Source organism: Saccopteryx leptura, chromosome 12 (assembly GCF_036850995.1).
Source record: "Saccopteryx leptura isolate mSacLep1 chromosome 12, mSacLep1_pri_phased_curated, whole genome shotgun sequence".
In the NCBI taxonomy this organism is placed as follows: domain Eukaryota; kingdom Metazoa; phylum Chordata; class Mammalia; order Chiroptera; family Emballonuridae; genus Saccopteryx; species Saccopteryx leptura.
Window position 1 is genome coordinate 4,646,189 of NC_089514.1, and position 26,584 is coordinate 4,672,772.

At 51.4% G+C, this 26,584-nt stretch overlaps 1 protein-coding gene across 4 annotated transcripts in view; it reads left to right on the plus strand.

The window, feature by feature from the left end:
* Positions 1 to 26,584, plus strand: part of DOCK4 (dedicator of cytokinesis 4) — a 353,243-nt gene that overhangs the window by 144,735 nt on the left and 181,924 nt on the right. For all 4 annotated transcript variants that reach the window (XM_066354464.1, XM_066354467.1, XM_066354466.1 and 1 more), the window contains exons 4-8: positions 2,337 to 2,392; positions 6,601 to 6,697; positions 11,826 to 11,974; positions 18,356 to 18,440; positions 24,041 to 24,192. In XM_066354464.1, coding sequence (XP_066210561.1) covers positions 2,337 to 2,392; positions 6,601 to 6,697; positions 11,826 to 11,974; positions 18,356 to 18,440; positions 24,041 to 24,192 — 539 coding nt within the window. The remainder of the gene's footprint in view (positions 1 to 2,336; positions 2,393 to 6,600; positions 6,698 to 11,825; positions 11,975 to 18,355; positions 18,441 to 24,040; positions 24,193 to 26,584) is intronic.

The following is a 26,584-nucleotide window of genomic DNA, read 5'->3' on the forward strand; positions in this document are numbered from 1 at the left end:
ATTTAGTCTTGAAGTTTTCCGTGGTGTCGTTTGCCAGGTGTCCGTGCGGGGAAACCGCTTTATCTCCGCAGCGTGTTCAGGGTCCTTTGGGTCTCGGCAGCTGAGGTGTGGGAAAACCGGGTGCAAAGTGCTCGACTCTCTGCCCTTTGCAGACCGAAGCGAAGGCCCATTCTCCTTTAAGTAGTTGCATACTCCCAGGAGTTCCGGTAGGGAGTAATGGGACTTTTGTTTTACCTCGCGTTAGGATAGTTTGTGGGTTTGATCTAAGTCTTACCTGCATCTGTGTTTTTCTTCTTTGTTCTGACCTCCCCAGCTTGCACTCTTACTGCCCCTGTTTCTCTGATATTTTCTTAGATGTCATGTTCCTTTTTCTGTGGTTGCTGTTTTTGAAGTCTGACTTTATTAGGACTGTAGATAAGACATTGTGTAATTTTCCTTTTGTTTGTGTTGCTCGGCCTTTTAACCTTTTCTTCTGAACGATATAACTTTACTTATTTTATTTATATTGGGTCTTTCTAAAAGGAGAACCTGATGAGCCAAAGAGCCTACACGTTTATATGTATATATTTTAGCTCTTGTTTAAAGTAATTTTTGAACATCTGCTACTGACCGGCAAATGTCGCTTCAGTATTTTATTATCCATTTAGAACTTGTGTGAGGGGAAAAAAAAAAATCTATTAGACTATTGTTATTTCTGTTATTCTTCTAATCTCAAATTGTGACTTTTTCCTTATTCATTCTCATTACTCTGTTCATCTTAGAGTGAGGCAAATTTAAATTTTGTAGGGAAAAAAATATTTTTAAACCTATATATCTCTTTACCCCTGTTTTGTATACACAGAATTCGTTTATTAAACTTTATGTTGTCCTTGAATCCACAGTGGTGATCCATTGTGTATTCAAATGGCATTTGTTTTTCTAAATATTTAATTGAATTTGCCATTTGATTATACGTCAGAAATCATTCAGAGGGTATTTTCATTTAATGGACAATAAAATTGATGGTTATTTTTTTTTAATGTTCTTCCTTTCAATTTCCCATTTAGAACAAAGGGACAATTTTATCGTCCTGGCTTCTCCCTACAATGAAAAGCTTTAAGCCAGCATGGCTTCTCTTGTTTAATTTTTGTCCCGTCGAAATGGCAGCCTGGTGATTAATTGCCGCTCTGTTTTCATCAGCGGTCTTCCATAACACTTAATAGACACGTTCTCTGCAAATTCAACTGGAATTTTCTTTAGTGTATATTTCTAAATACACACATGAGTGTTTTGGAGAGGAAAAAAAAAAAAAAGAACACCCCAAGCCAACAAAAGAACCACCTTTCTGTCATTTATTTTTTTGCAAAACTATGCAATATTTTTAAAAGAATTTCTTGTTCCATATAGCATGCTTTCTTTAAAAAAAAATTTTTTTTTATTTTTTATTTATTCATTTTAGAGAGGAGAGGGAGAGACAGAGAGAGAGAGAGAGAGGAGAGACGGAGAGAGAGAAAGGGGGGAGGAGCTGGAAGCATCAACTCCCATATGTGCCTTGACCAGGCAAGCCCAGGGTTTCGAACTGGCGACCTCAGCATTTCCAGGTCGATGCTTTATCCACTGCGCCACCACAGATCAGGCCTCTTTTTTTTTTTATATAAATAAATTTTTATTAATGTTAATGGAGTGACATCAATAAATCAGGGTACATATATTCAAAGAAAATATGTCTAGGTTATCTTGTCATTCAGTTATGTTATAGCATGCTTTCTAATCAGAAGTCCTGAACATTTTAAAAAGTCTCTGTCTTGTAAAAATTATATATATATATATATATATATATATATATATATATATATATATATTTTTTTTTTAAGTTAGATTGAATTGTTTGTTTCTATACTGCTCACAAAAATGAGGGGATATTTCAAAATGATTATGAAGCGGTCAAAAAAAAAAGCACTTGATTTTTTTTTTTTTATTAAACAAGAACATCAGAAAAACAAACAACAAGTTAAAGAAAGTTGTTTGATTATGCAAATACGATGCAAAACCAACTTGTATTTCCTTGGTGAACACGCACTGTGCAGAAGGCCGTGAGAGTGCTGGAGTCTGCACATCCCCCGATCCCCTGATTTTTGGGAGCAGTGTATTTGCTGTGGAGAATCTTAAATTTCCAAACCCATGAAGAGGAGAAGGGAAGGACTCTAAGCGACAGTAGACCCCGCCACTGGAGTGGGGCAGAGATGTTGTTTTTCCCTGTCCCTGATACCGTGTTTTATTTATACGTACGACTCTGTGGAACGCCCCCACACCCCAGCGGTCGGCTCGCATCGTAACCCCCCTGTGTTCTTTTCCAGGGTATCTTTCCTTCCAGCTACGTTCACTTGAAAACCGCCTTCGTCAAGAACAAAGGGTAAGACGTGAGAGGGGTTGATCGTTGGAGGGTTTTCTCCGAACCGTGGCTCGTTTTGAAATTTGAAAGGCTCAGTCATTGTCTTCACCGACGAGTGATAGAAGACGATGCCGTCGTCTGTGCTGGCCCGTAAAGGTCGATGGCACTCGGGGCAGCCGGTGGGGAAAACTGAAGAGCCGTGTCCACGGGTCTTGCGGGAGCCGGGACCTTAAGGAAAAGGAGTCGGCTCTGGCTGGTGAACCAGCCCCAGGAATCTCTCAGGGTCACCGCTGATTACTAGCGGCTAAGTCTCATTGTCCTTGCCATGGAGACAGTGCCGTGTCCTGTATGACCACTTCACAAAGCCATCCTTGTATACTTCATGAGAATATCTCTTGCAGGGGTCCCCAAACTTTTTACACAGGGGGCCAGTTCACTGTCCCTCAGACCGTTGGGGGGCCGCCACATACAGTGCTCCTCTCACTGACCACCAGTGAAAGAGGTGCCCCTTTCCGGAAGTGCGGCGGGAGCTGTATAAATAAATGGTTTCAGGGGGCCACATGCGGCCCACGGGCCGTAGTTTGGGGATGCCTGAAAGACTTATGGGATTTTTTTTCCCCCAATTGAGTTCATTGATCACCTAGGATTTTTCATCCATTTGAAAAGTTTGTCTAGTCTTCTTTTCAAAAGGACTTGAGGCAGCTGTCAGGATCACAGATCATTCAAACAAAAGATCACAGGATAAAACCGGAGAACTTGCCTATTTAAGTGGTTAATGTGAGCAGATCAGTATAAGTGGGCCGTAGACTGGGACCCAAACATTAGCTGCTAATGTCACAAAGAATATGCACGGAATCATTGAACAATTTTTATTTTTATGACAACAAAAAGAATACAGGTTCAGCCATAAAAATTACATTTTTTCTCAAATAGAGAAAAATAGCAATTTTTTTTTTTAAATTATAAAAGCACATTTTAGAGCACAGTAAATGGTATCTTCAGACTTGAGGTTTACCGAAAGAATTCCAAGGATGCCGTTCGAATGGATGATTCTTATACCCACTCTCAATAAAGGCAGGACATCGAATCTTAGCTCAGCGGAATAATTTCTGCACGTGACTGAGAGTCTGTGGTATAAATACTTTGATTGTTCCCTATACAGAGGAAACTCAGAGTCTAGGAGATTCTTATGCTATATGTCTTAGCTACTAAAAAGCATTATTATTATCACAGTAGTAATAGTGGTAATCACTGAAAAAGCAGTAGTTGAAAACCATGATAATTCCAGTGCTGATAATCGCCACTGTCTTTCTCTTTGAATAAATGTGTGCCCTTCAGAAATGCATCCCTGTGCCCCACCAGGAAGTGATTCCAGCAGAGTAATTAGTCCTTGGGGAGTTCGCCCACCCGACGAGGTGTGGCACTGTCCAGTCCTCCTCAAGCCCACCCGAGGACAGTCCAGAAAACACGTTAGCCACGGGCTCCCCCTTTCCTCTGAGCTCTCTGCCCTAGTGACCTGGGCTGGACCACGTGAAACACCGGATCCTGTAGAGCATGTACCTTTGTCTCAGTCCCCCCCCTCAACCCCCTCAGTGTTCCAGAGCAAAGGGCCACCCAACCCCGTCATCCACTCTGACCAGGGAGGGGAACAGAGAGAGGCCAACAGGATGGTGACATCACCCAGTGAAAGTCCTGCCTCTCAAAGTTGACTGGGGGGGAGGGCATAGTTTTTATTAAAATACGTGTCTTATTTTATATATATTTGTCCTGATTTGCAACTGAATCCTATCGGGCTGTCTCCGTTAGCCCCAAGGAACAGTAAGGGTGGGTAAAGGTGACAACTAGGTTACACGTAAGACTTGGTTGGTGGGGGGTTCTTCCCCCCGACCCAGGGCAGGATGGGTATTTTACAAGAGAACTTGGGGGTAGACCCAACATTTGTTTTCTTAAAAAAAAAAATTGTTGGAATTGAGGCCCTAGATTCCAGGACCGTGAACAGAAAGCAGCACGTTAGCCTGAAAACACGTGTGGACCGGTATGTCCAGGTGGTGGCGTCTCCAGGGGGCCCCTCTCTGGGACCTGGCCGTTCCCCGTCTTGTTTTCAGGGCTCCGCTGCCCGGTGGGCCAGCAGGATGCAGTAGCTGCAAAGTCCAGGTCAGAATGACCGCACAGAATACACATCCAGGGGCGACTCCTGATGACACGTGACTTGAGTGTTGATTTTGGTTTGGGTTATAATTAACAGGAAACAGCTGCCTCCCCTTAAATGGCAATTTTGTGCTGCTTGAAAATTGACGTTTCGGGTGAACAAACCCAAATCAGCTTCCCACAGGCTGAGTTGCCCTGACGTTCTCTCCTGGGTCCCCGGGGATTGTAGGCAGGACCGAGGGGGGGGGGGGGGGTCCTTCCATGGAATGACAGTTTGTGAACAGGGAGGCCACTTCTGCATTGTCTCATTCCTGCCGTGGCCAGGCCACTCTCGAGATGTTACGTAGGTGGTGGCATTTCCCTGGAAGTTTCTTGTTCTCTCCTGGATGCTTTTATCATCTCCATCTCCAAAGACTCACCCTTTAAATCAACAACAGCTACTTTGCAAGCAAAGGGAATGCGCTACCATTTGAAAATGCCATGTGCAGACTTGCTGGGAGGTTCTGCACACGTCACCGTTCACGCAGTACGATTTGTCTCCGGTGTGAAACCCCAGCCTGACCTGCGCAGCTGGGTGCAAGCCCCAGGGGAGAGGGGAGTGGCCACGGAACAGCCACAGGGAAGTATTTTAGCTGCGAAACGAGGAGATGAGGCTCTGTGGGCCACAAAAGCAAGGGGAGACTTTGTTTCCCCTGAACTGGTTGTCAGGAAGACTTCACGAGAGACCGTTCACCACGCCCCGTGGACACGACATCAGAAAGGATCTTCCCAGCGTGCATTAGCCCTGTGCTGAGAAGTCACTTTCGCTTGGTCATCTGCAGCCCGGTTCAGTGTCTAATGAGTTGTTACCGTCTACGTATGAGGCGTTGTCCTCGACAAAAAGCAAACACTCAAGTGAAGAAAACAACCCCCACCAATGTGGTCGGAAGCGTTCTTTTGAGAAGCAGCAGGAACGGTCACTTAACCGTTTTAACCTGCAGAAAAACAAAGAGTTTGAAAGAAGGAACTTGAGATGAAGAAGAAGGCTAATGTATGTACAGAGAACAAGTGGAGTCTTCTCTTTCTTTCCATCTCCTTCTGTGTCCGCTCAGCAGGGGGACCACCACGTGTGCCTTACGAGATGTTGGGCGGCATAGTTTCCAGGTCTAGTTTCCGATTTACAGAGAAGGAATAGGAAGCCTATACTGTCCTAATCGTAGAAAGGGATATTTTACAATGGATATTCAAATATCTGTCGTGGCTTAGCCAGGGGTCCCCAAACTTTTTACACAGGGGGCCAGTTCACTGTCCCTCAGACCGTTGGAGGACCGCCACATACAGTGCTCCTCTCACTGACCACCAGTGAAAGAGGGGCCCCTTCCGGAAGTGCGGCGGGGGCCGGATAAATGGCCTCAGGGGGCCGCCTGTGGCCAGCGGGCCATAGTTTGGGGACGCCTAGTAAGCCCTTCATAAGTTTTACAATTCCAGATAGCATCACTAGTACTTAAAAACGAGTCCTTCTTTTTTCACGGTCCCGTTTACGATGAACATGAAGTGCTAAGGAGATGAGCTGGGTGTTTTGGTCAGTACCTGGCGTCTAGTTATCGATACTGCTGGTTAGTTCGGATGTTCGCAGCCCCCTCAGACCCTGATCATTGAACCAAGCCCGCCCCTTCCCGAGAGCCCCGTGGCTGTGGGGACTTGGGGAGCAAAGCCGTGGCCCGGCGTCTGTAAGCCTGGGCGCCTCGTGCTGCAGAGAGGAGGGCTTTGCAAGCCTGGCGAGGGTCAGTGGGCAGCGGCGGTGGTGTGGTCCAGCCGTGGCCGGAGCAGAACTCTTCTGATGGGACTGCTTCCTCGCCACGCTCCTCACACTCGGTCTGGATGGTGTGGCTGGCTGCTGGGGGGTCGTACCACCGTAACCCCCCCACCCCCGGCCTTCCTCCTCACACCGGTGCAGAGTCAGGCCCCAGTCCCCGTCTCTGCAGCACCCAGACCAGCGGGGCGGCACCCTTTCCCCGTGTGCCTCCCAGAGGGGTCCACAGACAGTGGTTGTCCACGATGATCTCTGCATGTCTCCTTGTCTTCCTCTCCTCACTTCACAGGCAGTTTGAGATGGTGATTCCCACCGAGGACTCCGTTATCACAGAGATGACGTCGACGTTGAGAGACTGGGCAGCCATGTGGAAGCAGCTCTACGTGGTAGGTCACTCTCCGGGGGCGACACTTTGGGGAGAGAGAATTGTTTTAAGAACCGGCTGAACCAGGGTCAGCGCGGACTCGTATTTGAGAATCGGCCACAAGGCCCGAGGACTTCTCCAGGAATCCAGGATACAGAGCTTAAGAACACAGTCCCCTGTGCACGGGGCACGGGCCTTCTCACTGCTCTAGGGACCTGAAAGCAAATAGGATGTTTCATGTGGAACTAGGGTCTCGATCTTTCTGAACATGTTTAATTTCAACGTAACTTTTGTATCGTTGGGACTTGATTGTGTTTTCTCTAGACGTGATTCGGGTATACCGAAGGTGATAGACTCCTTAGTCGGAGTCAGTGAGAACTTTCTAACTCTTCCTAAAATGGGAACGTTCCTTGAATAAAAAAGGGGAAAGGGTCTGTCTGTATGTACTCATCCACTTATTATAATAACTGCATTTCAGGAGGGCTGGCGGGGCTGCAGACCCTGTGTCTGTGGGGGGGGGGGTCCTCTATGCAGTGCCTTATGCATTCCTCACAACTGCTCGAGAAAACAGGGTGATGATCCCCAGCGCACAAGCGGGGAACGGGAGGCAGAGAGCGGGGCGTTGGCAAATGGTGGAGCCGGACTCTGGACGGGACGGGGCCTCACGGGGAACCACTGTCTGTGCAGAGGTTTGGAAGTGGTCAAGTTTGGGGGGAAGATGAAAACTACTTCTTTCTTTTCTTTTTCTTTCCTTCCTTCCTTCCTTCCTTCCTTCCTTCCTTCCTTCCTTCCTTCCTTCCTTCCTTCCTTCCTTCCTTCCTTCCTTCCTTCCTCCCTTCCTCCCTCCCTCCCTCCCTCCCTTCCTCCCTCCCTTCCTTCCCTTCCTTTTTTTCCTTCCTTTCCTTCCTCCCTCCCTTTCTCCCCTCCCCTCCCCTCCCCTCCTCTCCTCTCCCCTCCTCTTCCTTCCTTCCTTCCTTCCTTGCTTCCTCCTTTCCTTTCCTTTCCTTTCCTTTCCTTTCCTTTCTTTCTTTCTTTCTTTTCTTTCTTTCTCTCTCCTTCCTTCCTTCCTTCCTTCCTTCCTTCCTTCCTTCTTTCCTTCCTCCTTTCCTTTCCTTTCCTTTCCTTTCCTTTCCTTTCCTTTCCTTTCCTTTCCTTTCCTTTCCTTTCCTCTTTCTTTCTTTCATCATTTCCCCCCAAAGAAATGCATAGAATAGCTTAATCCTTTGTGGAGATGAGCCCAAAACACATCCTGAGGTGTTCTTATCCTGACAAAATGATCTGTGAAGCCTGCCTAGGAGTCCATCCATATTCCTGAGGGACATGAGCACAGAATGACAGTTTTTATCGCTCGTTCCATCTGAAATACAGTCGGATGGTTTACAGAGGCAAGAAAGTCTTAAAAAGTCCCCGAGAAAAACCCATTTGACTTTGGACTAAGCTGGCCGGGCCCTGGTGGCATGAGCTCAGTCGTAAAGTCCGAAAGGCGGTCTGAGATCAGACTCTGGTGTCTCCACTCTGCCGGACCCCAGTGAGGAGAAACTCGGGGTAACTCACCCCGAGGGCTCCATGCCGGGGGCTTTAGAAGAAACGCCAGCATCCTTCTGAGATATATATATATATATAATGCTGTTGGAAAGAATGTACGATCCAACAATGGCTTTAGAAAGCGTTGTGGATGTCAGCAGTGTGGAAAACGAAACTGTCTGACACGGTCAGATTCCTGCCTCCTCCGTACGCAGCGTGAGATGATAAAATAACGACCTTGAGAGTGTCAGGCATTCGCTGACCTGGAGTGCCGACACTTTCCCTGGCACTGCCCCTTTCTCTGTGGGGAGCAGAGTTGGATGTCCCCTTCACTCTGCCTTGTCCAGCTATTTTTACCTCCCTTTTGAGGTTTCAGCGTCTCTCTCGGGGACACGCTAGGTTGGCTTGGACAGTCCGTGTGCTGTGAGCTCTGGGAGTAATAACTTCACCACTCAGTAATGCTGAGCTGTGGAAACAGAATCACTTTAAAGTTCCCCCGGACCCCGGGAATGGTAGTCAGTTATATTAGAACAAATAAAAAGCCAACCCTGGACAGACAAGATTTTTAACCTGGAGTCTCAGGGCTGACTTGGCTCGGTCGAACCTCTTGGGTGCTTGTTTTGTGGCGAGCCACTTGGTTCAAGGCCACCACGCTTGAATGAGCCGGGGTCCTGTCCACGCTGACGTTGAACAGTTTGAAGGCGCCTGGCTTCCCCACCGGAAGGTGTTGGATGAGGGCAATTGTCTGGTCAGTCATAAGCACTCTGCGAGATCTTCTCGGTAGGGAAAACATTTAACATAAGGTTCGCGGTACACGCCGGAGAAAGGCTGGTCGCTCTACTTCACAATGTTGGCGAAGGCTGAAGGAATGTCCTTTAAGGCAAGACGTAAACTATCAGCGATACACGTACAGCAAGTTAGCAGAAGCAGAGCAGCCGCGCTTTTCTGAGGGACGGGTGCAGGCCTTCAGCAGAGAGTTGTCCATTGTTCTTCCTGGGGCCCTGCCAGGGGCTCCTCATGCGCAGCTCGTACCAGGGACAGTCTGTCCAGGGTCCCATGTGCAGCGGGGGAGTCTGAGTCCAAACCCGGCTCTGGCTGCTGGTCCAGAACCAACGCCAGTGTCATTCTAAGCAAACAAAGGCTTCCCCGTTTTCTAAAACACTGAAATTCTCACAATGGTTCTGATATACGGCAGGAAATGTTCAGATAGTGTTTTATTTCAGGGGTTTACTATTATACCCTACCTTTATTTTTTACATTTCCATTGGGCAGTAAACCAGAAGCATTTGTCATATTTCTGAATTGTCTTCATGACGGTCCAATTTTTAACATCCCGTAGTGAAAGAAGCATTACGTGATGACGAGCTGTCAAGGCAGGAATGCGGTTTTTCACCCCCTGGTCTGTGCGTTTTCTTACCCCTGAGCACCAGGGTGGCATCATGAGAAACTCAAGCCCATTCTACCAGGCAGATGCAGAACGCCATCCCCCAGAGCAGGGCAGGTGACAGTCACGCTGTGGCAGTCAGTTCAAGATGGAGCTAGCTGGCTCTCTCCTTTGCTGCCTGAGATTTGACTTCTTTCATATTTTCCTTACATAATTCCCTTGACTCGAGTGGACATTTTCTACTGACCAGGAACTTTATCAAGTTTTTTTTGTTTGTTTTTTTTGCTCTTTCCTGCTTAATCTTTTCTATGAGCTAAATAGAACTCGCCTCTCAAGAGCCACAAAACTCCCCCTTACAACTCAGGGTCTCCGTCCGCATGTTCTCCAGTGGCTTGTCCACGCGGGGCAGACGCCGCCCTGGGGGTCGGGCTGCAGCCAAGCAGAGAACGCAGACGCGAACCCGGGCGGGCCGGGCGTGGTGCATTGCCAGGCCCTGGTGGACTTGGTGAGGGAGGCGGTGACCTGGGGAAAGCGGGAGAAGTCACAGACAACAACCGTGCTCTGACAGGTGCCTCAGGAGCTGAGAGCGAGATTGTTCCTGTCTCGGGGGCCGGGATGGCTCAGGGACAGTGTTCACGCTCAGGGGCACGTCTGTCTCACCTGCCTGCACAGTACACAAACGTGCTTCAAGCCACCGAGTGTGGCTACAGTGGAAGACCCGTCACTGCTTTTCAAACTAAAAAAAATATATTCAGACTGAGCGTCCCACCCACCGCATGGAACTCAGTGTTTCTGGCTGCTTGTTGAGGGCTTGAGGTAAAGGATGATCTCAACACACCACATCCCTCTAGCACCCTGGTCGTGTTCGCAGAAAATAAAAGATGAAGGGTGGCTACGTCTAAAGGCTTTGCCCTAAGTGTCTCTGGTAAGAATGTATCCGTATGTTTCCGTAAAGACACAATGTTTGCTTTTGTCCAGCTGCATACTCTGGAAGAAGCCCAGGACAATAACAATATTAGTAACAGCTGATATTCTGTGATCTTCTGGGCCAACCATTGTTCTCAGCGTTTCCATGTATCAATTTATTAATCCTCACAGTAGTCTTATGAGTCAGGTAGATCCTCTGATACCCATTCTACAGAGGGGAAAGTAAACATGAAGAGTTTAATAAATTGTGACGGCTTTTCCAGCCAGTAAGTGAAAAATTCAGGATGCAGTTTAAGGTAGTTGGGCCCTCTGTCACTCGCTGTTTATGCTGCTGTTGTTAGCAGTGTCATCTCAAATCCATACAACAGCCTCACAGGAAGATAACACTGTTTTACAGATGACAATACCCACACTCAAAGCTTAGAAAACGAGTTAAGTGACAAAACCTGGATTAGAAGCCATGAGCGTAACTCAAGTGTTTTTCAACTTTAAGACAGGTGCTGGTCCACCAGAAATTTCGTGCCGGTCCATGAAAGAGTTAACCACTGGCACCTGTCCTCAGATGGGTGGTTGAAAAACACTGGTTTAGCTCATCTTTTCTCTAAGCCTCCTGGCTTGAGAATTTCATAGGAGAATATCTTGAATGTGCATGAATGTTTAACGAGTAAGACAGAAAACACCATTTTTTTTAAAGGTCCAGATACTGGCCCTGTAATAAAACTCCACGAGTGAGAGAATTTAGGAAAACCCTCTGTGTGCCCAATTCCTGATGGGAAACAATACAATAAAGCATTAAAACCAACAAGCAAGATGTAATTGGGAAAGAACGTTTTCATGGACTTGGCTGTCATTGCATGCAGCCCTGGTTTCAACAAAGGAGAAATGAATGTGAGCAAGAGTGGTCAGGGAGGACTTCCTGATGGAGGCAGAGCTTTGCAGGGCAGTAGAATGTGGATGGAGCTGAAGAAAGGAGGATTTGGGGTGGAAAGGGGGGCAGAGGAAGTCCAGCCCCGAGACCGGGTTCCAGGTGTGCTCAGGTGTGCTCCAGGTCGGAAGCACGGTGGGGACACAGATGCAGTGTCCGTCCTGGGCTGGCTCAGACGTGACGTTGGATTCCTGGGGAGGGAAGCGGTGTCATCACACAAAGTGACAGCGGACAGAGCAGCGAGGGTGTCTGCGGACACGAGGGGAGAGTTCCTTCGGGAAGAACGTGTCCCCACAGAGGCGAGCACGGAGGAGGTACCCCTCCCTTCCCTCTCTGGGCACCCCACCACTCGGGGCCACGACCGAGCCTGCTCGTCTGCCTATTTCCTAGAGAAACGAAGGCGACCTCTTCCACCGGCTGTGGCACATCATGAACGAGATCCTGGACCTGCGGCGGCAGGTGCTGGTGGGCCACCTGACCCACGACCGGATGAAGGACGTGAAGCGCCACATCACCGCCCGCCTCGACTGGGGCAACGAGTGAGTGCGGGACCCCGCGGGGGGCGTCTCCGGGCTGCGCGCGCAGGGCGGGGCCACGCCGATCCGCGGGGGCGTTCTCTCCTCTCCGGAGGGCGGGCGCTTTGTGGGGCGTCCCCAGCTGTCCCCTTCCGGGGGGCTAGTTCCAATTGTCCTTGATGGGGCCCCGAACCGCCTCCCCTGGGGCAGGACTGGTGTGGGCACGGGGTGCTGTTTGCTGGCTCGTGCCCTGGGTGGCCTGGGGGTGCCCCTTGCTCACAGAACGTGACGTGTTCACGGACACATCAGGTGTCGCTTCTGCTAACGAGGTCCTGTTTTCAGGCGGGCCTTCGGGCTGGCGCGGGTATGTCCTTCGAACACACACCTCTTCCCTCCCGTGGTCACAGGTCGCCAGTGCAATCCGTCAGGAGGCGCTGGAGTTAACAGCTCCTGCTCTTCGTCCCACGGGCGGGGCCTTTCTTCCCTGACACCCGGGACGCATCCTGTGCGTGCAGATGCGCCTCTTTGGGGAGCCGCTTGTCGGACTTGATAAAAAGTGGCTCTGGGCCAAGATTTACTTTTCAATAAAACCGTGACGGGACTAAAGTAAGAGCCGCGTGAAACGGTCAATCTGATCACGCAGAGCTCTCTGATCGAGGCTGATCCTGTACGAGGGATGGCTGTTCCCGTGGGGGGTGGGGAAGGGTGGTTGAGACTCAGCCTGTCGGACGGGGCTGGGCCTTGTCCAGGGCTAAGCTTACGTCAGACACTGTCTCAGGACTGTCCTCCTTCCCTGGTCTCCTGGACCTCCTGGGAGGGCAGGGAAGGGGACCCCGGGGACGGGTACAGGGGTGGGTTGGGGACAATGTGATTACCTAGGAACTCGCCCTTTTAGGATGTGAGGCACATTCCTGAGCCCTTGGTGACCTCAGTGCGTTCCCCTGGGGGGGGGGGGGAGTAGGTTGAGCTAGGTGAGGTCCCAGGGCCCCTTTGCTGCAGGGTGGCATCTCTGGGGGAGGGAAAGGTGCCGGCCCTCTGGTGTTCCCTCCCCCCCCCAGTGCTGTGGGACCCTGGGTAGGTCTAAAGGCTGTGTCCACGTGACCTGCGCGGCTCTGTTTCTTGTGTGCTTCTTTTTTTTTGTAAAACTTTGGAGTTTTCACCCAGTTATGCTGGCTCTTAGTCACTCTGTGGGTCCTCATGAAAGAGGCCAGTCTGTCAATAGGAAGAAAGTTGGGAGGAAGTTAACTTATCAACAATAGCTGAGAAATAGAGAGGGCAGGCAGATACTTCCTCGGCGTCAGGAAAGGCAGCGATGACGGCAGGAGGGGAAGGGGAGACCCCGCTCTGACCGCATCGTGACGCGGTGCGGACTCACGCGGGCTCCAGCGTGCGCTCGGGGCAGTGTGTGCGGCTGGCGTACGGACAGTTGGGAAAACACGGGTGCTTGACTGTGAGCAATAGAGTTTATGGAGGTCACCCTCCAAGCTCTTGAAGCTCCTGAGCTCCCATGTGGTCTTCTCCGAATTTCTTTGACCATTTATTGAAAACGGGCTGACAGCACACAGAGGGGGCACTTGTCTGATTCCTTCAGGTACAGATTAGTTTCCTTACTGCAGAGAGCTCAGAGTAACTGCAAAGCCAGTGGCCACGGCTGCCACTATCACAGCAGCCCAGCCCATGCAGGTTCGCATTGGATTCAGACAGTCGGTAAAGAAACAACGGAGCCAAAAACTGATGGGCCATAGTCTTTAATCCTAGCTTGCACCCGGCAGGCAAGCAAAAAACACACACTGGGCTCCAAAACCCACTCACATTCAGTGCTCACAAAGCCACTGACTTATCCGAGTTTCCTAGAATCAAAGGTTTCTAGCTCACCAGACTTATCCCCCTCAGTTCCCCATCTCCTTCCTTATCCCAGATACAAACTCTGCACAACTGGCCTCTCACTCAGCACTCCACCATCTTGGCTGCCTCTCCTGGCCTCCTCCACGTGGCCTTTCTCTGCTCTCTGCTCTGCTCTCATGCTAATCTCAGGAACCAAGAGAGCAAGCTCTCGTTCTGCCCCCATTTTATAGTGTAGATTCAAAACCTTTAATCCAATATACAAAATAGGGAAGTCTCTAATACAAAGTCACTTATCTGGGGCATGATGGGATTGTACCACCCCACATCAAAAAGGGTGGGAAAGGCTTATTCCTAAAACCAAGCCCCAGGCTACAACGATCCTGCCTGCCCACAGCCTGCCCCCAACACACATTAATATCACCTGGGCGACGGCCTCCACGTGGGCAGCGCCATCTTAACAAAGTGAGCATAATACATTTTACCTGCCCAACAGTAATGCACATGTGGGTAATCTTCTTGCATATTCAGTGAGATCTAATTGCCCTACAAAGGATCTGTCAGCACACGGACCTGTGGACGATCCTGAGTTAAGAACTTGTTCAGTCTCAAGTTGTGTATCAACCCGGTGAGAAGACCCCTGGGTGTGGGAAGCTTGCGAGGAGCTGCTGTTAATCCATCTGTGCCCCGTGGGGGCTGGCTGATAGGCGTCCTCTGTCCTGGGAACCTCAGACAGGACTAGAGAGTGGTACCTGCCTATGTCCCCAGAGTCCTCTGCTGTCCTGGGGCTTTATTGCATATAAATGGGGGGAGGGAGAATTCTTCCTTCTCCCTGACTCCCCAGAGCAGTTAGTGACTGAGTTGATCCAAACTTGACCGTCTTTCCCCCCTCCCCCGTGGGCCTCCCGAATCCTGTGTGTGAGCTCCCCCTTCTACCTGCCCCCTTCCTGTCTGCCTCATTTCTTCTGGTTGTTTTCAAAGCCCTGCTCTGATCCCGGTCGGTGAGCCTGGAAACCGCAGACAGTGGGCGGTTGCCCTCAGGAGATACGTAGGAATGAACAAGATAGAGACAGATACACGCTCTTCCCACAGCCCGGATTCCAGGAAGGCAAGGGCGGAACAGTCAGGAGAAAGACTTGCCGGAAGGTTCTGGAGGCCACACCTGCCCCAGAACCCCTGCTGCGGGGTTGTCCCCACCCGCTGCCTCCACGGTGACGTGTGTCAGCTGCCCGGCAGGTAGCTTTGCTGCTGCAGCTTGAGTTTCCTGATTCAAACGCTCAGAGAAGCCACCTGAGAGCCAATCTGTCATTCCTGTTTAAACTGAACGTTTTATCTCAGCTGCTTGTCAGCGGCTGGCCAGTCCTCCGTGGGTGGGTTGTCCTTAGGTCAGGTGCTTGCTTACCTGTGCACCGGTCAGGTGTGGCGCTGGGGGGGAGGGTCAGGTGAGCAGACTGAGCTGGCGGCCCCCCCCCCCATTTTCCTCAGCAGACAATGGAGTTGGGCTGCTTCTCTTTTGACGGAGGTCGGGGTAAGGCAGAGGCCATGACTCATGTGTGGTTATGTCCTGTCTCCTCCGCTAGATGTTTTTCCATGGCGATAGTGACCCCGTGCTGGGTGATACCTCCTGGTGTGGCCCCGTGGTTCCTCTGCGGAGGGGTGGGGAATGGAGAATGGACCCTATCGGGTTCCGTGGGGGGTGGTCCTGGTCTGTCTGGGCTGTCGTGACGCTCAGCCACAGTCCGGGGGGCTTAGACAGGAGACATTGATCTCTCCAGGTCTGGGACTAGCAGCCCGTGGTCAGGGTGCCAGCAGATCTGGCTTGTGCTGAGGGCTGTCCTGTGGGCTTGCACGGGACCACCTCACCGTCCTCACAGGGCTTTTCCTCCGAGCTCCCTCAGGGAGAGAGAGAGAAGTCCCTGGTGTCCCTTTCTCCTGATGAGACCGGTCCTATTGGATGAGGGCCCCACCCTCATGACCTTACTCCCTCCTAGAGCCTCTCTTTCCAGAGACAGTGGCCCTGAGGCCAGGGCTTCCACGTCCAGCCTCAGGGAGGACACAGTCCCGGCAGTCAGCGGGAGGCCAGGGCGCTTTGAAAAGAAGTGAGGCCTGAGTTTCTCAAACAGAACCGTCCATGAAGGCCATTTAGAAACTAGTTTGGTGTCTGAACGATGGCTGCTGCCGTGAAGGCCAGTCTCCTCGTCCTCTTAGGGACGAACAGTCCTCGGGCTGGCTGGGGCAGTGCCTGGCCAACGTGGGCGCTGAATTAATAAATCCCACCTATATAAAGCCAGTGGCCAAGGCCACCATCACAGCAGCCTGGCCCATGCAGATTCGCACTGGATTCGGACAGTCGGTAAAGAAACAACGGAGCCAAGAACTGGTGGGCCATTAGCTTTAATTCTAGCTTGCACCCGGCGGGCAAGTAAAAATATACACTGGGCTCCAAAACCCACTCACATTCAGTGCTCACAAAGCCACTGACTTATCCGAGTTTCCTAGAATCAAAGGTTTCTAGCTCACCAGACTTATTCCCCTCTGTTTCCCATCTCCTTCCTTCTCCCTGCACAAACTGCACAAACTAGCTTCTCACTCAACACTCCACCATCTTGGCTGCTTCTCCTGGCCTCCTCCACGTGGCCTTTCTCTGCTCTCCTTTCTGCTCTCTCCTCTAATGATAATCTCAGGAACCAAAAGCGCAAGCTCCCGTTCTGCCCCCACTTTATATTGTAGCTTCACAACCTCTAATCCAATATACAAAATAGGGAAGTCTCTAATACAAAGTCACTTCTCTGAGGCATGATTGGATTGTACCACCCCACATCAAAAAGGGTGGGAAAGGCTTAATCCTCAAACCAAGCCCCAGGCTACAAGGATCCCCAACCCACATTAATATCACCTGGGCGACGGCCTCACGTGGGCAGCGCCATCTTTAACAAAGTGAGCATAATATATTTTATCTGCCCAACAACCTACGACGCCTCGAATGAGGTTTTCAGGATTAAAAACAAACAACCCTCAAAAGTAAGGAAGCGGCGGCTGTGTATTGGGGAGCGCCGGAAGGCCCCCGTGTTAGTCTGACGTGGAAGGGACACGGAACGCGTGGTGCTCAGAGGATTAGCCCGGGAAACGGTGGGCTGGGGAGAGACGGCACTCTGGCCTTGACCCACAGGGCACGGCAGCGGCCTCGGGAAGCCTGGGGGGTGGGGTGGGGAGAGACGGCACTCTGGCCTTGACCCACAGGGCACGGCAGCGGCCTCAGGAAGCCTGGGGGTGGGCACGGGTGGGTCAGGGGATGGGTAAGATTATACAGGATTGGTAGCAGGTGCGCAGCGTGGGTGTTCTGGAGAGGAGACCAGGTAACCGAGGGACACGGGCAGGGTGGCCCTCTTTTCCCTCTGTCTTTGATAAGACATCACAAGTCGGTTATCAGACTTGACCCTTCGGAGGCTGGAGTCTGCCCTAGAATACCCATCCGCCAGCCACAAGGCAACCAGACCCGAGAGTCTGGACCGGCCCTCCAGCCCGGGCCCGCCTGCCCAGCCCCGGGTCCTTCCCCTGCCCGTCCTGAGCTTGTCCCAGCGTCTGACGCCGGAGCTGGCGGTGAATGCGTGGTGGCCGCGCACACAGTACCGGGGATCCCCGTTTGAACGAGTCAGCTCTGAACCTCGCTGGGCATTTCGGAGCCAGGTTAGCTCCTGAAGGCCACGCTCCCCTCTCTGCAGCTCCGGTTTCTAGAACGACATCAGGTCTGGCTCTGATGTGCCCCCAGGCCAGCGTGGAGGGCCCTCTGTGGTCAGGATCTGTGGGTGGGTGCCCAAGGCTCCCACTCGAGAGCACCAGCTCCTCGCCCCCCACACCCCTCCCCTCGTTCTGCTTCTCAGCTCGGGCCCAGGGTCCAGCCTCCTGAGGTTGGCCACCCCTGCCCACCAGGGCAACACGTCCCACAGGGTAACCGGCCACCCCCACCCACCAGGGCAGCACGTCCCACAGGGTAACACGTCCCACAGGGTAACCGGCCACCCCCACCCACCAGGGCAGCACGTCCCACAGGGTAACCGGCCACCCCTGCCCACCAGGGCAGCACGTCCCACAGGGTAACCGGCCACCCCCACCCACCAGGGCAGCACGTCCCACAGGGTAACCGGCCACCCCCACCCACCAGGGCAGCAAGTCCCACAGGGTAACCGGCCACCCCCACCCACCAGGGCAACAAGTCCCACAGGGTAACCGGCCACCGCCACCCACCAGGGCAAGAAGTCCCACAGGGTAACCGGCCACCCCCACCCACCAGGGCAGCAAGTCCCACAGGGTAACCGGCCACCGCCACCCACCAGGGCAAGAAGTCCCACAGGGTAAGCGGCCACCCCCACCCACCAGGGCAGCACGTCCCACAGGGTAACCGGCCACCCCCACCCACCAGGGCAACAAGTCCCACAGGGTAAAAAAGACGGGCGGGGAGAGCACGGGGGCTGACACGGCCCCTTCTGAAGTGCTGCAGTGAAAAATAATCATTTTCAACCTCAAGGTGACTGTTCTCCCGAACCTTTGCCCTTTGTGTTCCAGGCAGCTGGGCCTGGACCTGGTGCCCAGGAAGGAGTACGCCATGGTGGACCCGGAGGACATCAGCATCACCGAGCTCTACCGGCTGGTAGGTGCGGGAGGCGCTGGCCTGCAGCCTCGCTCCTGGGCCTGTGGTTTCCATGGCGCCCTGTCTGCGTGCTGGATTTTGTACGGCCGGGATGTTCCGGGTGTACTTTGGAGTAAAGAGCTCTGAGAGCTGAGGTGACCGTGCCCTGACCACTGAACGAAGTCGGTGTGCCTGTCTCAGGACGGCCTGACATCCTGGGCCCCGCCTCCGCTTCCAGGACTAGGAAGCACACCCCAACAAGGGGGAGAATGGCAAATCTTTATACTTTCTTTGTCTCGTCTGGTGAAATGCTTGCAAGCCACGCATCACTGATCTGGTGCATTTCAGGGCAGTGCTGTGACTAACAGTGTCCGATCGTGGCTCACCAACGTGTCGCCCCTCTCCCCGCACTGACCCCACGGTCACTGTGTCCAGACTCTTAGCAGTGTCCCCTTGGTCTCCAGCTGCTGGCCTTCCCCGCATCCCGCCCGCCCCCCAGTCCTTTCCGAGGTGCTGACGCCTGTGGCCAACCCTAACACACTCCCTCCTGACGTCCGTCCGGGCATCGCCCGTGACTGATGTCCCGTGAGGACTTGAACTGGGAACCCTCCAGTTTTTTTGCTCGGCATCTGGACTCCTCAAACCTGGTCCAGCCTGCCTTGTATTCTTAATACTTGTATAGAATGTATGCCATCTCTCAATACGCACCAAGCCCCCTTAAAGACCCTCAATCAGAGACGGTGGTTGGGAAGGGCTTTCAAAGCTCACTCCCCCGAGGTAAAATTTTAGTTACTGTCGCCGTCTTACTGGGGAGAGGTGTGGGCCCACCGCCAGTTCCTTGTTTTGGTGATTAATTGTCAGGTGTGGATCAGGGATGGTGGCATGGAGCTAAAGGATCCCAGCAGAGGATGTTGCCACTTCCTTTTTTTTTTACTGCATCCTCTCTGCATCATACACAAACACAGCTGCTGGCATCTCACAGAGTCCATATTGCATCATAAAAGAAAGAACACGTTTTGCTTCAGGCGTTTGATAGCCCTGTTAGCAGACCTCTCTCACCTGATTGTGCTCAGCTGGCCAGTAAGAAGGGCTAACTAACCCCCACCGTGTTAGCATATGGCCTCCAGGAATGTTTGGGTTACAGCCAAAGGCCAGATCCCAGGTTTTATTTCTGTGAGTAAAGGAAACCTGAGTAGCTGGATTCCCTGGTGATTATATTTAGGGCCCTTCCTTGGTTTTATAAGCTCACGCTACCTGCTTGCTTTGTGATCCTTAGTGGGCGGGCCAGTGGTTCTCAGACGGAGGATGTCCATCCTCCCTGCCACCCCCAGATATTGGGCAATGTCTGGAAACATTTTTGGCCGTTGCTATTGGGAACGGTGTGGGGCGGGGGTGGGGAGAGATGCTTTTGGCACCTGGTGGGTGGAGGCCAGAGCTAGCGGCCAGACGTCCTACAAAGCCCAGGACACCCCTCACAACAGAGAAGCCCACGCCGTCAACCGTGCCGAGGCCAGAAAGCCGGCCGGACGGGCAGATGCACCTAGTGAGGAATGTGTTAACACGGGACTAAGCAGTTGTGTCCCTTCAGTCTTTGGAATGAATCCGTTTATCTCCCTAATCATCAGCCTAGCTGAACTGTGAGCGCGTTGCAAGTCCCTGGTAGGTAGGTGCCTTTGCAGACTGTAGGCGATTTCAGAGATGGATTTTTGTCTATCTGTTGTCACACCCAAATCGTAGCTTTGGAAGTGTGAGCGGGCCTTTTGAGTTCTGCTCTTGTAGCAATATTTTCACAAAGCTATTTTTAGCCGTTCCCCCCCAACTTGGCGACTTACCAAGAGAGAAACAAGGAACCGTAACCTACTTATGTCAAAATCCTTCCCGGACCTGGAAGAATGGTGGGGGTGGGTGGTGGGGGGTGGGTGGAGGGTGTGCCCTGGTGAGGACCCCTGTCACAGGCGCAGAGGGTGCAGTCGGGCAGAGAGACCCGCGGTTCCCAGGCGCCGTCCCACACGAGACACAGCGGTCCGCGTTCAGGCAGCTGTGATTTGCATCCCTGCCTGTGATCTCAATCAATGACACTCACCTGAGTGCACATTAGAATCACCAGGGAGCTTTTCAAAGTACTCCTGTCTGGAGCCCCGCCCCCTATAAATTCTCATTTAATTGTTCTGGGCCAGGGCCCAGGCAGAAGTTTTTATTTTTATTTTTAGAGCTTCTGGGCCACTGTAAGTGCGGCCCAGGCTGAAGAGCCCCGATCTAGAAACGCTGGGCTCTTTGTGGGAACAACGGAGCTGATTTTATCACTCCGTTTTTAGTGACCGTCATGGCTGATCTGGGAACGGGGCTGTGTTTGAAGGCCAGACACCTTATTGAGAGGTCCGTTCTTTTCATAAGGTTTTTTGTTTGTTTGTTTGTTTGTTGATAGATTTCTCAGCCCTAGCCTTTAGGAGTCAATTATTTTTCCATAGTCGTTTGTGCTGTGTTACCCTGAACTTTCAACTAAGTCAGGAAATCAGTTGGCTGTTTTAGGAGGAGGAAAAAATAAAAAAAGCTTCTCTGTGAGTTAAAGAAATGTAGTGTTATGACTATATGATGCTATTCCTGCCCCGGTAAAAAGAATTTTCAAAGCACAAAATAGAGCAACTTTCATAGAAAAGAGGACAGAATTATGCTTTTTGTCTACAGTTAGAATATTTTTCTGTCAGAATGTATTTCTAGTAATTGCGGCCAAACACGATCCACCACGCTGAGGTCCCTTTAGAAGAAAATGTACTTACCATCAACCTTGACAGAGAAGTCTCTGGTAGACCCGTAGAGTATACAGTTCTTATAGGTAGATGCATTCGGTTAATTGCATTTTCTAACCATGTACTTATTGAATAGTTCAAGTTAAATGATAAAAGTATGAAACATTTTGGTGATTTTATGCTGTTGCATTTATAGCTGTAAATTTGGGTCACTTTTTTTTTTTGCCTTCAGATGTTGGCCAGCCAGTCAGTAGCGGCTGCACTCTACTTGAAAGCCTCAGAAGGTGTAGGAATGGGGTTTTGAGAACACAACCCCGTGTAGAGAACACAACTCCTTTACTAGGGAGTTAAAACCCATGAATTACAATTTTTTTTTTTTTTTTGTATTTTTCTGAAGCTGGAAACGAGGAGAGACAGACAGACTCCCGCATGTGCCCGACCGGGATCCACCCGGCATGCCCACCAGGGGTGAAGCTCTGCCCACCAGGGGACGATGCTCTGCCCCTCTGGGGCGTCGCTCTGCCGCGACCAGAGCCACTCCAGCGCCTGGGGCAGAGGCCAAGGAGCCATCCCCAGCGCCCGGGCCATCCTTGCTCCAATGGAGCCTCGGCTGCGGGAGGGGAAGAGAGAGACAGAGAGGAAGGAGAGGGGGAGGGGTGGAGAAGCAGATGGGCACTTCTCCTATGTGCCCTGGCTGGGAATCGAACCCGGGTCCTCGCACGCCAGGCTGATGCTCCACCGCTGAGCCAACCAGCCAGGGCCACAAATTTTTTTAATTGTCACGTAATTCAAAAGAGATGGCCCCTTTGGTTGCTGTCTATGTTCTGAAAGCAACAATCCTCCAATTTCTCAGCTCCTGTCCTTCTACTTAGACACAAGCGTTTGCATGTGGTCCAGGCACAAAGATGGTGAGTTAATGGTCAGAAGCGTTTACAACATTGATTACCGTGACACTTTTTAATTGCACTTTATGGAAATGCTGGTCTGCAGTGGGCCAGGGGGAAGCAGCCAGATCCTTTGATGCAGGGGGTTGGAGAAGCACCGTCAGGTGGGTCCTCGTGACCGCGCACACTCAGCTCTGGGTGACAGTGTCACTTTTCCAGGGCACCTTCTGTGACTGCCCAGACACAGGTGAGACACCCCACCCCCACAGGGATAATCTAGTCTGTCCCTTCCGCTCTTCACACCTGCAGGTTTACAGGTGGGGTGTGACAGTGTTGTTGACATCTGCTCCCCCGGTCGGTAAGCTCCATGAGGGTGTAGGCTGGTCTGTCTCCTCATCGTTGCTCTCCTGGTGCTCGGCCCCATGCTAGGTCCCCCACGGGTGTGTGCTGAGCGAACAGTCAGCCCCACGTCCTCCTGGTGCTCAGCCCCGTGCCAGGTCCTCCACGGGTGTGTGCTGAGCGAACGGTCAGCCCCACGTCCTCCTGGTGCTCGGCCCCGTGCTAGGTCCCCCACGGGTGTGTGCTGAGCGGTCAGCCCCACGTCCTCCTGGTGCTCGGCCCCGTGCTAGGTCCTCCACGGGTGTGTGCTGAGCGGTCAGCCCCATGTCCTCCTGGTGCTCGGCCCCGTGATAGATCCTCCATAGGTGTGTGCTGAGCGAACGGTCAGCCCCATGTCCTCCTGGTGCTCGGCCCCATGCTAGGTCCTCCACGGGTGTGTGCTGAGCGAACGGTCAGCCCCATGTCCTCCTGCCTCTGGCCCTGTGATAGATCCTCCACGGGTGTGTGCTGAGCGAACGGTCAGCCCCATGTCCTCCTGCCTCTGGCCCTGTGCCTGCCAGGGGTGGCCAAGGCTGGCGGCCTCGGGGACAGGAATGACAGACAGACACAGCTGCTACCCCTGCCTTTAGACACCTCACTGGCTCCGCAGGTCTACGTCCGAGAGCTCCCTGGCTCGTTAGACAGGTTTTCTTGCTCTGATAACTGAATATCGTCTCCCACTGCCTGCCTCCCTCAGAAATCTACCATGATTTTGCCATTTTGTATAATACTTCAAAAGAACTTTTAATTTACGAGAAGTGGGAAGTCATAGCTGCATTGTTTCGTTACCATCGTTGAAATGACCAGACAGATATAAGTCTGATTTTTTTTAAAAAAGATGACTAATAATTTGTGTTCACTCTGGGATTTATTTGGTGAGGAAGCGGTCAGATTCTTTGAACTCCATGCTTGAATCTACTGAGACCGTTAGTATCCTTTGAAGAGTAACGAGGGGAAAAAACCAAATTCTTAAAGCAAGTGTCCTTGCCCTGGCCGGTTGGCTCAGTGGTAGACCGTCGGCCTGGCGTGCAGAAGTCCCGGGTTCGATTCCCGGCCAGGGCACATAGGAGAAGCGCCCATCTGCTTCTCCACCCCTCCCCCTCCCCTTCCTCTCTGTCTCTCTCTTCCCCTCCCGCAGCCAAGGCTCCATTGGAGCAAAGATGGCCCGGGCGCTGGAGATGGCTCCTTGGCCTCTGCCCCAGGCACTAGAGTGGCTCTGGTCGCAACAGAGCGACGCCCCAGAGGGGCAGAGCATCGCCCCCTGGTGGGCAGAGCCTCGCCCCTGGTGGGCGTGCCGGGTGGATCCCGGTCGGGCGCATGCGGGAGTCTGTCTGACTGTCTCTCCCCGTTTCCAGCTTCAGAAAAATACAAAAAAAAAAAAAAAAAGCAAGCGTTCTTGATGGTCTTCCAGCTTGATAGTTTGTTACCTTAGAAGCCAAAAGAAACATTTCCACTGGTGCTGAGTAATGGGGAGGGAACCGCACGGTCATAGGTGGAGGAACGTCTGTGCGCCACGGGGCATCACGATCACCCCGCGGGTCGCCCGTCTGCCCGGTGCTCTTCTGTCCTTGCTGATCTTCTTTTTGTTGGGGGCGGGGGGGTTGTCGTTCAGATGGAGCATCGGCATCGGAAGAAGGACACCCCGGTGCAGGCCAGCAGCCACCAGCTCTTTGTGCAGATGAAGAGCCTCATGTGCTCCAACCTGGGAGAGGAGCTCGAAGTCGTCTTCTCGCTCTTCGACAGCAAGGAGAACCGGCCCATCAGGTACCTGCACGCAGAGGCGGGGCTGGGAGGTCTCAGTGTGGCCGTCGTGGGCATGCGTGGCGGGCAAGCTTTAGACCTAAGGTGACCGGGTCCACGGCTGTCCGCCTCAGTTTTCTCAGCGGGAGAACCCTGGGATTTCTAAGCTCCCCACGCTGGGGAGGTGTCCCCGGAAGTTAGACGAGATGATATGGGCAGAGGTTCTTGCAAAACGCCAAGCGGCTGCAGAACTGTAATAATTATTGTTAAGTGAAAATAATGGCCATTGGCCTCAGGTCTGTGAGGGTTATTTTGTATCGATAATTCAGGGGAGACATATCTCTAGAGTCTCTTTGCTTAACAAAGTCAGCACTGTTGTGGTTTTCAAATGTTCAGTGAATAGTTATGTTATTCTTATCCCATCTGGGTCGCCTGATCTCAAAAGATGGTCAGAATGCTTGGAGACCTTCCTATTCAAGTTTTAGGGCTGTGAAATGATCAATTATTTCCCCCTGTTCTGTATGTATATAGCCTTTTTTGTTCCTCTTTCTCAGTGCTTTGAATCTTATCTGTTGCCATTCTCTTACGGCAAGCGTTCAATATTTAGGAAAAACTTAATAGTTTTTGTGTGCCTTAAACATTTTTGTACGTTTGTTTTCTAAAGTTGAGCCCAATGCAGACCATCTCTTACATGACACATTTTTCAGTTTCAGTTTAAAATTTAAATCATATCATACAAATCACACATATGGACTCAACCGTACATACCATGCTTAAAAAAAATACTTATGAAAATAAATGCTGACAATTTTAAGGACGACTGAGTCACATATATTGTTTTATAAACACAACATGATCTTGGAGTTTTTTATTTTCTGGTAAAAAAAAAAAGTTTTTTTTCCCCTAAGAAATATGTGTGAAGTTTATTTTTAATGCATTTACAGAGCCAGACACTCTGGTGAATTAATTTACATGTTCACCATTGCCTATTAGCAAGCGCACTTTCTCTTTCTTGATGAGTAGCCTGTGTCCATGGAATGTAAAGGTGGTGTTTTTTTGGCAGCGAGCACAGAATTTAGGAGGTGTGGAAATAACCGTGGTCAGACAGTTCCAAAACCTACGTTCGACGCTGTTGAGGGGGGAATGAATGAATGAGTTAGAAAGTGTTTCCCCGGCACAAATCAGCGCTGCTGGCATGGGACGGTGGAGGCACGAGGGGCAGATCCAGGCTACACCTTGGCACTTGCTCCAGAAGTGTGGGCGATGTGGGCATAACCCTGCCCACCTACAGGAGTGCGTGTTCGAGAGCTTGTTTATTGGTTGTTTCGTAAAGCGCCCGGTAACGGCGTCGGGGTGATCTGTGGTCTCCATCATAGTGAACAAACCGCGTGGAACTAACAGGGATAAACAGGGTCATTCTTTTGCTCATTCCTGTGAAGCTAATCCTTTTTTCCCCATTTATTTATTTATTTATTTATTTATTTATTTATTTATTTATTTATTTATCTGAAGCTGGAAACGGGGAGGCAGACAGACAGACTCCCGCATGCGCCCAACCAGGATCTACCCAGCACGCCCACCAGGGGGCGATGCTCTTCCCCTCCGGGGCATCGCTCTGTTGCGACCAGAGCCACTCTAGTGCCTGGGGCAGAGGCCAAGGAGCCATCCCCAGCGCTCGGGCCATCTTTTTGCTCCAATGGAGCCTTGGCTGCGGGAGGGGAAGAGAGAGACAGAGAGGAAGGAGAGGGGAGGGGTGGAGAAGCAGATGGGTGCCTCTCCTGTGTGCCCTGGCCGGGAATCGAACTGGGACTCCTGCACGCCAGGCTGATGCTCTACCACTGAGCCAACCGGCCAGGGCCTCTTATTATTATTATTTTTTTGGTTGCAGTAAGTAGTACCTTGAGATACGAATTTAATTCATTCTGTAACCGAGCTCGTAAGTCAGTCAACTCGTATATCAAACTGCCGATACTGGACCCGTGTGCCAGCGTGCCAACTAGCGGCAGCTTTCCGAATCACGACTCGTATCTCGGAATTTCGCTTGGATCTCAAATGTAAATATGGAACGAGTTGCAGCTCGTATCTTAAAAAATTCGTATGTTGGTCTGTTCGTATCTCAATGCACCACTGTATTGATTTTAGAGAGAGGAAGGGAGAGAGAGAGACATAATAGCAACGTCTATTTCTGTATGTGGTGTGCCCGGGGGTCGAACCGGCCACCTCTGTGTTTTGGGATGATGCTCTAACCAACCGAGCTATCCAGCCGGCCAGGGCACAACATTTTTGAGAGATACAAATCCCCTTTTGCACTCATGTTCCAAACACATTTGCAGAATTTCTAAAATGTCCTTTTAGGTTTTTAATCGACAGAGGGCCCCTTGTTTTATTCCTGTTTACTTGGTGAAAGGAGGAAATA